The 10,920-nt window shown below is 37.3% G+C and overlaps 1 protein-coding gene and 3 long non-coding RNA genes across 8 annotated transcripts; 2 read left to right on the top strand and 2 right to left on the bottom strand.

Moving 5' to 3' along the window:
* The first annotated feature begins 494 nt into the window (after positions 1–494).
* LOC124202613 lies at positions 495–3,098 on the top strand. Of its 4 annotated transcripts, none has more exons than XR_006878263.1 (6): positions 495–583; positions 1,279–1,367; positions 1,479–1,644; positions 1,716–2,025; positions 2,700–2,838; positions 2,911–3,098. It is a non-coding gene; the product is annotated as an uncharacterized LOC124202613 (long non-coding RNA). The 4 variants fall into 4 exon arrangements; XR_006878262.1 differs by having other exon boundaries at positions 1,467–1,644; XR_006878261.1 differs by having other exon boundaries at positions 520–814.
* Positions 3,099–3,869: 771 nt separating this feature from the next.
* LOC124202612 lies at positions 3,870–5,306 on the bottom strand. Of its 2 annotated transcripts, XR_006878259.1 has the most exons (4): positions 5,226–5,306; positions 5,038–5,097; positions 4,851–4,971; positions 3,878–4,424 (listed from the first exon to the last, which is right to left on the bottom strand). It is a non-coding gene; the product is annotated as an uncharacterized LOC124202612 (long non-coding RNA). The 2 variants fall into 2 exon arrangements; XR_006878258.1 differs by lacking the exon at positions 5,226–5,306 and having other exon boundaries at positions 3,870–4,424; positions 5,038–5,217.
* Positions 5,307–6,051: 745 nt separating this feature from the next.
* Positions 6,052–6,280, top strand: LOC124202588. The gene is made up of 2 exons (XR_006878243.1): positions 6,052–6,085; positions 6,150–6,280. It is a non-coding gene; the product is annotated as an uncharacterized LOC124202588 (long non-coding RNA).
* A 3,242-nt stretch (positions 6,281–9,522) lies between these two features.
* LOC124202997 (DNA-directed RNA polymerase II subunit RPB1-like) lies at positions 9,523–10,490 on the bottom strand. The gene is made up of 3 exons (XM_046599562.1): positions 10,127–10,490; positions 9,861–10,061; positions 9,523–9,791 (listed from the first exon to the last, which is right to left on the bottom strand). Exons 1-3 carry the CDS (start codon positions 10,130–10,132, stop codon positions 9,720–9,722), a joined length of 279 nt encoding a protein of 92 aa, XP_046455518.1. The 5' UTR covers positions 10,133–10,490; the 3' UTR covers positions 9,523–9,719.
* Positions 10,491–10,920: the final 430 nt, after the last annotated feature.

The following is a 10,920-nucleotide window of genomic DNA, read 5'->3' as shown; positions in this document are numbered from 1 at the left end:
TCACGTTCATTTTTTAATTGTCGTTTCTGACATGTCGACGTGACGTGCATTGTCATGTCAAGGTGGTCGAGGTTGGGTTGGTTGACTTTTATACTTTGGCGATGTCTCCGTATGGCAATTTGGCAATAAAGTTTCAGAATGGCATGGCAATCAGATTTCAGAATTCCAATCCATTCCAATTAATCTTCGACTTATGGTAAGCTGTTCACTTGGATTTCTTCAATCTTTCTTGCTCTAAAGAAATCACAATGAAACTGGTGTCCCTGTTTTTAATGATGACGGACATTTATTGGCCTTATTAAACTGCGACATCAGGATAAAAATGCTGCACATATTTTTGTTGCCAAACCCACATGTGAATTGTGAACTAAAAATTGAAACTACTCTCCGGCCTGCGCATTTGAAAAAAGCCGCATAATTTGTTTTCTTTTTCAGAGGCACCTGGTAGAGAAATTTTGTACTACTTCATGGAATTCCATTTCTCGTGTCGTCTACTTCATTCACGCGAGCCTGGATTTCTTGGTTGGTGTGGTGATCATTTGATACGTGTGCCTTTCCTTTGTGGATATCTTCATAATTTCAAGTATCATTTTTATTTACTACATTCAGTTTCAACATTTTATGCTATATTTATGGATTTCCCATCTGTAGCACGTAGGACTAGAGTAGGTTCTTCATTATTGGGCAGGCGCAAAGCGGGAAGTGTGACAATCATTTAGTTTGCATTGTGCGTTTTGTGCCATTATTCATTTCAATTAGTGCAACAGTTTATTTGATCGAAAGAAAAGGTCCACAAAAAACGTGAATCTTTAAGGTAAACGGCTGTGGTGCCAAGTATGTGTTATTGTTTTGCATGCCAAGGTCTATGCTGTCAGTCACTTGTATACCTTGTCAACATTGGCTGTGTCACTGCACTGTGTCAGCAGTGAGTTGTCTGGAAAAAATAACCAATGATAACAAAACAAGGGAAATCCTAGTGAACAGCTTATCATACTCACACATTTTTTAAAAGAAAATTTAAAAATTTGATTTTATTAACATTGTTCATTTGAACAATCATTATTTTTCAACAGTAAACTTTAAAATCTAAACATCTCATTATCAACTATCAAGCTTATTGCTTTTGCGTATGGTCATTGTGAATCTACAAATTTTGCTATCTGGTCTTTCATAAACACTAATTGTCACCCCATTACGCCGTTATTTTGACATAGAATATAGAGAATCCATCATGTTGAGTGTAGTAATTTTGATTAATTTGATTTGTTTCTTATTTAGATTTTGTGTACCACTTAAAGAGAATCAGCATTATGGTTGTCCTTCCAGGAGGAAAATGACTTGACGGTCAATGCCAGGGTTATATTATGGTGGGCATCACACAGATTACATATAAGCTATGTTTACATAGCATTTTGAGAATTTGTCATATTAGGGTGAAATAGTTTTGATTATTTTTGTTAATTTAGATTTTGCTTTAGATTTTGCATTTAGACTGAATGAGAGCCATCCGTTTGAGTTCCAGGAAAAAGAAAAGGCCAACACCACCAACACGGTCAACAAAGTTCTTTGTTTGTTAACCTGTTGGCTGCTACCACTTCAATCCCCAGCCCTATATCCTTGGAATGGGCCCACTTTTATTTTGAGGTATTGCTTGCTGTCGTTACAATCTTACATGACTTTTAAGAAATCTGAAGTCACTTCCATTCTCGTTTCAGGTTAATCCTGCGCCGCTATTCCATGGACGGGATCCATTGGTGGAAACTGACGAGAGATCAGTGATGACTGACTAACGTGCTGACATTCAGCAATACAGCTCACATGCGTGCCATCCTTCCGTCGCTTCGAGGCATGGTTGTGCCTGCTCCAGCGTAATTCGACTAACCAACCGGCGGCTTGTCAACTCACCCCTCGCTGACTCCTACTACCCTTGTGCTCTCGTCTCTCAACACAGCACGGGGTTTGATCCTTAAATCGTTTAGATCTGTTTGTGATCTGTGATGGCGGTATCTTGAGGACGACGATGATGTGAGTATTGAGCTGTTTTTGCTTTTTTTTGTTTGTTATTGTTTGTCATTTAAATTTAGTTGAGTGTCAATGAGCTTGAGCAGGGACGTTTTTGTTTTAGATATTTCTTCTTGTTGACGCTAGATAACACACGCATGGCCATAGATCAGCTGTCAGAAGCACCAGCTTCAGTTACTTTTATTTTGCACATTTCTAAAGACATTTATCGGAGTTACTGTAAGATTATTTGGGTGATGTTTGACCGTAAGTGATTTAACAACAAACCTCACTTGATAGATTTTTGATAATTTGCGTCTTTATCTACTTCTGGTTTCTAAATCAGCTAGCAGTACAGCAAGTATTATGTGACACACAAAACGACCAGATATTCGTGATCCTCGTCGAATTTGAGGTCTCTTTCATGGTTCAATACAAAATATCGGAAAATGGGCTAAAATCGCAACCGGTCCACTTCCGGAAACTTTGCATTCCACTTTAAAGTGAGCTTCGTTCTGTGCACATTTCTTAACGTGTCAGTCGATGTTAAAGCTAATTAAAATGCACTGCTCAAGTTTTGTGAGTATTTTAAGTATTGATCTGCAATTACGTCTACCTTTTGTAAGACGATTTTGAGTGTATACTTGAAACTGTTTAATTATTCTTTTACTTATTTACAAATTTTTTGTTATTTACAGGTTCCTTAATTTGCATGACAGACTTGATGAGAAGTAATGTCCTTTCAAGAGAGTCAACAAGGTCCTTGTTTGCTAACCCAATGGCTGCTACCCTTGAATTTCCCTTTTTAATTCCTTAAACGGGCTCTGTTGATTTGAGGTATTGTTTTCTATCGCTACAATCTTATTGAAAATTATTGTCATCCTAAATAAGTGTTCGTTCTGCTTAAAGGGTAATCCTGTGCTACTTATCGAGGACTTCATAGAATGCTGAACACCGACGAGAGCATGTCGTCATTCAAGACTGATAAATTGTGTAGTTATTTACAAGTGCATATCTGGGCTCCCTTCTTTTCTGTGGCCCCGTTTCCCTATCTAACCACTAATCAACGCCCGCCGGTGGTCACTCACCCGCTGTGAAACCAGGAGGAGGGGAGGGCTCTGGTCGAACGGGGACTTGGAAGGCGCAGGATCTGAGGGTCATGAGTCTAACCCGGAAGCCTAGTATGACTAATCGCTCCCCAGTAAAACTTGCCTCACACTCTTCTCTCCTCTTCCATTTCCAGGTAATCTCCCTGGATCTACGCCGACACTGCATGTGCGAGTTTTAGCAAGCAATCCGCCACCCAATTTGACAAAAAGTGATAGTTTGTTTTCACGGAAATTGCGTCAGACGGTTGAAAAATTTCTAGTTCAAAAATCTCATGTAAAAATTAGCATCTAGTCTACTGGTGCCAATTGCGATTCTTTAAGCTTGATTAATTTAGATAATGTGTTAAAAGCTATTGTGGGTAGCTAAAAATTGAACTAACTCGCTTTTTCAGAATATTTTGAAGAGAGATCACAAGAATCGAAAAACAACAAAGTGATCTAAAACCAAAATATTCAGAAAAAGTGGATTAGTTCAATTTTTTAGCTACCCACAATCATCTAAATTAATCAAACTTAATGAACCGGAATTTGCACCAGTAGGCTAGATGCTACTTTTTACATGAGATTTTTGAACTAGAAATTTTTTTACCGTCTGACGCAATTTCCGTGAAAACAAACTATCACTTTTTGTCAAATTGGGTGGCGGATTGCTTACTAAAAAGCCTCGCACAAAAAAAATTGTCTTGAACCGGACGCTCTGTTTAATGAATTGTTTATTTTGTATGTGTTCCAAAATTAATATAGTTTACACAATTTATATGCAATGACGTTTTATTTATTTATATATAAATTTGATTATAGATATACAACAATTGTGTGAATTTGATGTTGGAGATTGTGGAGTTTTAGGAATGGATGTGAGTGGATGTGGGATTTGATGCTGGTGCTTATGGGGTTTGAGGAATGGCTGTGTAAGTGTGGAAGGTATAGGATGACAGGAAGGTATAGGTTACCAACAGATCTTATCACCAAGTACTGCATATTCATTAAAAATATACCTCACTTCTTTTAGTTAATCATAACCAAATACCCCACCCCAACTTCCTCCTCATTCCCCCATCCTGGACATGTTTATTATTTGTTTGACATAAACCTCCCCGTGTTACTATTTTTTTTGTTCCTTCTCAATATATAAAGGTAAACTGCAAAGACACAAATAGTAATTAAACACAATATTGGATGTCACTTCTGTAGCACAAAACCAGCACCTTGGATGCACAAGGAACAGCAACTTGATGCAGATATCTTTCACCACCATAGGCTGCAACAACACGCCACATTGGACAGCAACACCACTGCTACGTAAACATGAACCTATAACCAAAGTAAAATTAATTTCCATCTTCATTGGAAATGCTGTATGAAATTTTAAAAAAATATGCTACATATCACTTCAAATATTCAACCCAAATATTATATGGCAACATTATCTTATACCTATCATGGAAACTTAAATTAATAAATTTACATGAAACTAGATGACTGATTTAAATACAAATTCATTTAAACTTTAAGGATACTCTACAGTAGAACAAATAAACAAAACTTCTTTCAGAACCTTTCTGCCATTACAGCCTTTCTTGCATACAACAAACTCCCCTTAAATAATCCATAACAGAAAACAACCCTGAAGGAAATAGCTGTTGACTTGACGAAATCCCAAAATGTTAAAACTAACCAATGAATGCAAAGCTTAATCACATTTTAATTGTAAAATCTAAAACTGGATAAGATTGTCACCTTAAAATAGTGTATGTGTTCATGATGTTCACAGCAAAGGTAAATGCGACTTCCATGCAGCCTACAAGATTTGATGGAAGTCCTATATTGGATGGCTTAAGTTCCTTTTATTAAGAGGTGCCTGCATTCAAACATTACAAATGTTATGATCCACATATATTTCAATCAGTTTAATTGTTAATTTTACCTTTGTAACAGCAGAATGTTACTCAGCTTCTCGACGTGGTCGACAGTATGGTTTCCAAGTCTTTCAGCATCAAAATTCATGTCTCAGCCAACAACATGGTGCCAACAACAAAAACAATTATTTTTTTTTAAATTATTACGACTAAATCCATCAAGGGAACTTCACACATTGATGGGTGACCAATTTACCAAATTCGTCAATCACTTCAATCAGGCTCTGAAAAGAGCGACTGTCTTCCATGTCTGTCTGTGACTAACTGTGCATTATTCAAAACTCGTACTAGATGTCGCCAGTGTCGGATGTTGTTCTTTCATGGTGAAACGAGGCGAAATGAGCGAAACAAATTGTTGCTTATTTATACTTATTCCTGTGATTTCAAATACCAAATTGAAATTCGTATCTTTTGTAGGTTTATCTTTAACTAGTTTTCTTATTTTTATACCAACTTATTTCGTCAAATTCTAGATGCATACTGTCAGTCATTCCAACAAGTTGACTACTTGACTTAGTGCTCAGTCAATTTCCATCCATTAGATCTCATGCTGTCAAAGCCTAAAACTCATGTTTGAAGAACACATATAGTGGAATACAAATGTGCCGATAAGGTATTTCCCCATTACTGCTACCAGACCATTACAATTCACATTCATATAACATAGGTATTCTTGCTTATGAACCATAGGATCTTTTCTGAATCTCGCAATTTTGGTGGTGTACCCTGCAACAGCATGTTTGTTGTTTTGCCTGTTTTTACTTTGGTTTAGAAGGCAACCCAGCTAAGAGATAGGTAGAGTTTAATTTCTTACAGGTAAATTTGTGTAAATTTGTAAATAACGTAGAGAATTTCCTTGTCCCATTTCCCTTAGAGTTTCAGTGACATGAAGAGTGTGAAGTGAACCACCTATCACCACGCTACTGCAATACTTCATGACACTTTCTTTAGCATCAGGAAATTTATCTCAACATGTGGAGTAATGCTGTTGGTTGCTGTGAATTCCATTTTTACGGTTTTGTCATCATGAACTTTCCAGTGTGCTTCTTAGAACAGGTAAAGATTGATATGATTTATTCATTTTTATATCTTCATTAATGTAAAACATTTTTTTTTACAGAGCACGCAGTTTCTTTGTGGTCCTGGCACGGATATTCTTGAGCCAACGCTGGCTTTTGTCCATGACCAACGTTCTGCTCCATCCTTATCTTCCCGACGTAAGCTCATCCAGCTTCTGCTTCATCCTTCGTACTCAAAAAGACAACTTGTCTTACTTCACTAAACACTTCAGTGGTCGCTTCCGTGCCGCTATTACACACCCAGTCACTCACCACAGGATTATGCCCAGGTACCCGACAATTTACTTATTTCCGTAGATTATCTATTCTAATAGTAAACTTACTTGTGTCTGTAATAATTCCGAAATCAGGCCCTACTTGCGCGCAAACGTATTGTTTCTTAGACTTTTTTTTTCTAACGCTAGATGGCTTTTCGATAATTGTCAGCTGTTAAAACAGTCAGTTTCAGTTACTTTAAAATCTCTTTAAACATGTATCGGCAGCTGTTGTGTGGAAATTTTTTAGTGAAAACTGACGATAACTATTCCCCCAACAAAGCTCACTTGTTAGATTTTTAATATTGTGTTTTTTTTTCTACTTCCGGTTTTCTGATTTCAGTCAGTAGTTCAGTAAATATTCATTTGAGGAACAAAAGAACCACAAATTCGTGATCCTCGTCAAATTTGTGGTAAAGTTCATGTTTTTTTTTGTACGTTTTCGTACTTCCGGTTTTGAAAATTTTCCTGAACTATAGTTCAGGAAAATTCTCGATTTTGGCAAAATTTTGGATTTCGTTCAAATCATACCTAATCGACCCCAAATTTCATGGAGATCACGAATATGTGGTTTAATTTGACGACAGCTCAGTGGTTGAGGCGCTGTGGTTACTTCCGGTTTACTTCCGGAAATTTTTTCATAAAAGTAGCAAGTGAGCTTTGTTCTGTGTGCAGTTCTTAATATTGAAAGCTAATTCTAAGCAAAAATTTCAAGCGGCTGTAAAGTTTTGAGCAAAAAAACATGACTGTTTCTATCTGTATTATGTTACTTTTAATGGCATTTCACTTAATAACAATTGTTTTGTCTTTATTCAGGTAATGCAGAGGAGACGTCGAGAAGATGGACACCAAAACATCTCCGTTATCTCCAAAATGTCAGCGCGGATCATCATTTATTGTTGGTAATATTTGTGTTTGTGTTAGTTAATCCGTTGTCTGCCACGCCTTTGTTCTCCCCTACCTCCTTAGCACGGGCCTCCTAGAGGCCTCCTAAATGCGTGCATTCCATCTTCCCTGTCAGCCCGGACTTGTCAGCAATGGCAAGTCCCACCTTGGTCATGGATCCTTCAGACATGGCGCGTAGAGAGTAGAGAACAACCTACGGGTTGTGTGGCGTGGTAGCCAACGGGTTAACTAAAGTGTATGTATGTATGTATGTAATTGTAATAAGTGGTGGAATTGTGGGTGGAGGTGGGTCAATAAAGCAATTCCTTTTAACTTTTTTGTTTGCTGTGTCTCTTAACTTATAACAAAATCATATTTAGCACTTGACTTGTATATTTCTTACAACTTTGAAGTTTTACATAAGTTAAAGGCAGAAGTGGCTGATCATCTCCAGACTCTTTAAATAAACTTCTATCGACTTCTATGAGGAACCAAACACTATCTGCAACTCCTGTGGCACAGCAATTTCAGGAGAACACCAGCACAGCTACTTCAGTTCTTTTTCTTCAATCCTGTATCAGCTGCACAATCACATCTCTCAACTGGAAACAGGCTGCAAAACCACTGCACATTGAACAACACAGGCATAGTTTAAGTATCACCAAGTCCTAAGGGGAAAAAGGAATATTATTTTCCATGATCAAACTTAAGATGCAAAAGGTAATGTGTAAAGACATTTTTCCAAGATTCGATTGGCAAATGAAATTTTAAATGAAGATTAAATCGCAGGAAAAGAGAATTCTGTACATCTAATTCTTAAGTGTTAGAAAGAGTTGGTAATACAGAGCGGAAATTTTTGTTTAGTTTGATCAGAAGAAAGTTGTTAACTAAAAGAAGCTGATTGCTCTCAAGATACTTTCACAGAAACTATTATTTGGAAGCAAGAAATAGCACCACTTATTGTCTACATCAGATCAGAGTTTACTTGTCAGTTGAATTTTTAAAAAAAGACACAAGACTTCCCAAGTTACAACCAATAAATTCAATCAACTTACCATTTCAAAAAGTTCCTGCAATGACACTTCAGGATAACACCAGCTCGATAAACTGCATGCAGCAGCTGCAGCTCAACTTGATTCGATCACGCCTTTCACCAGCTGGCTGCAACAAATCCACTGTGGCCATGATGCCAGCCATGGAGCTCAGAATTTGTTGAGTTCTCACATTCTGCAACAGATAAGCAACGGGATCTCCAACCAGAACACCAACTAATAAAGGCAAAAATCTATAGAATCATTGCAGGGAAATTGATGAACAATATTACTCTACCACCTCCGTAGTGTTTCTGCGTGGTGAGATGAGACGTACATCCGAACAGGTACAGCTAACAACGGACGACATTTTGGCAAAATGGAAAGTAGTTTCAGTCCACGTGATCGGTTATTTGACCAAGTGGAAATTATATGCCAGATTGCCTGTAAATTCACACAGCAACGTCTAGGATTAATACATAATTACCTATGAGAAATCCAAACTAGAATTTACCATTCAATTTCAATGCTGAAAATGTAGATTGACAACGCAATTCCGTAACGAATTCGGAATACCTTTTCACTTGCCGTTTTGGAACAAAATGGCGAAAGTTTCGTCCTCTCAAAGACACTCGCGTCATCTGGCGGTTGGGGGACAACTTGATTTTAGCCACCTACTGACGGAGCCAAAAGATTCCTCCACGATTACCACGTTTGACTGTACGGAAAGGAATCAAGGATGGATGGATTGCCGGACCATTTGAGATATTTCAAATTCAATAAAGTTCTACTGTCGGACATGAAAATAGTTTTAAAATCGTTGGAGTTCTATTGTCGGACATTTAAAAAATTTAAATTCAATGTAGTTTTGATCATGAAAATAATTATGAAGAATTTATTCAAGAATTTATTGGAGTTCTATTGTCGCGAGGTGGAGTTCTACTGTCGTGCTGGAGTTCTTTTGTCGGGTATTTTTAATAATATTTTTACGTAAAAAAAAAAAATTTGTTGTATGCGACAGGAGAACTCCAAAGACATAAGAACTCCTTTTTTAAATATTATTAAAAATACGCGACAATAGAACTCCAGTGCCCGACAGTAGAACTCCACACTTTAGTAGGTTAAATGCGATTACGTATTAGACAGTATCGTAACGAGGAAGCGGGTAATCAAGCCCTGCCTTCCCTTTCCTGTAAGCGGGAACAGAATAAGTTTGAGCAGAAAATGACCGAGCAGAATCTGAATAAGACTTGTTAATAAGGCATATATTTCGGACAAAGTGACATACAAGTAATTTTTTTCCTACATAGAGTATTTTATCTTAAAGTTATTTAAATATATGAATATATGATTCTATAAAATGTATCATTTAAGTTGCGGCAAACAGGTGCAACATGTGGTGGAACATTTGCTTATTCAGCAAGAGCCTAGCTAGTGCATCTTAGTACTTGCTGACTGCCTTGTAGACGGGGACGGCTTTCTTTCCCTTTTTACCACCGTGGGTATAGCCAGCCTATTGCAGAAAGATTATTTCAGGTTAAAATGCAGTTTCGTTGAAACGAATAATACTAATGCGACTTACGTATTCGACGGTTTCGTAATGAGGAGCCGGGTAAACAAGCACCGTCTTCCTGTAAGTAGGGGCCGAATAAGAGTAAGATGGGGCAGAGTAAGAATAAGATGGGGCAGAATATGACGGGGCTGAATACGAAGTCTTGTACGAGGGAGAATAATCGTGGTCATCAGCCGCAGCGATGGCGACAAGTGCGATAAGCATCAAGAACTGAAAAATTAAAAAATTAGACTAGTTAATTAAAAGTTATCACAATCTTTTTGGACCAATTTTACCTTCATGTTGAGCAGTTGATTGAGAGAATTGAGGCAGTTCAGAAACTGATGTTGTTGACTGTTCCATTGCTGCCTTTATATACAACTCAAGCGCTGAATGAAAGGGCGATGAAATTTATCTGACATTGGGATTGCAAACAAGTCAAACAAAACGAACTGGTTTTCGTGCTGAATTTGTTCCAGATTGGCTCAACAAATGGCATTCAGGTTACGAAGAGAAAACTGATTAACAAGTGACGCACATGTTTCGGGAGGGCACATTTGCTTAAACCACCTTCCTTTATCGCAAGATCTTCGATCAAAAGGAATTTTAAAAGCATCACGTTTCGCCATTTTTGGGGAGACAACGTCACTAGGGCCAGTTCGACCCTGTAGAGAAAGGGCGTCTTTAATTATGTCAAGTCAAGGTTGGATTCAGGGCAATACTAATTTTCAACAACGCTAACACGTTGTCACGACATTTCTAACGAAACTCAGATGGTAATTGATCAAGTAATTTCACTCGTAACGAAAGTCAGCAAAGACAAAAGAAAGTTATTTGTGCTACAGTAAATCCGTTTAAAAATATTCACATCAAATTATCCGTTTCCATTCGTTCAACTTCGTCCGATAGAATATTGTACTTGTCAAATTTTCTACTATCTTGAAATTCATTAGTTATACAGCTTAAATAAAATCGCAGGAATTATTCTACAATTATTTCTCATTTGTCATTACTAAAGAACTTTATATTCAAGTATGTTATACTGAGCACACTTGTTTACTGCAAGATTCTATTAATCCAAGAATTTGAA

This window comes from Daphnia pulex, chromosome 9, assembly GCF_021134715.1.
Source record: "Daphnia pulex isolate KAP4 chromosome 9, ASM2113471v1".
In the NCBI taxonomy this organism is placed as follows: Eukaryota; Metazoa; Arthropoda; class Branchiopoda; order Diplostraca; family Daphniidae; genus Daphnia; species Daphnia pulex.
Note: the sequence above shows the minus strand (reverse complement) of the source record. Positions and strands in the feature narration are given on the sequence as shown.

Excerpts from the sequence above, each read along its gene's own strand:
- LOC124202997 (XM_046599562.1), bottom strand. Across the intron at positions 9,792-9,860 it reads ATTACGAAACCGTCGAATAC|GCTGGCTATACCCACGGTGG; the intron begins GTAAGTCGCATT and ends TTTCTGCAATAG.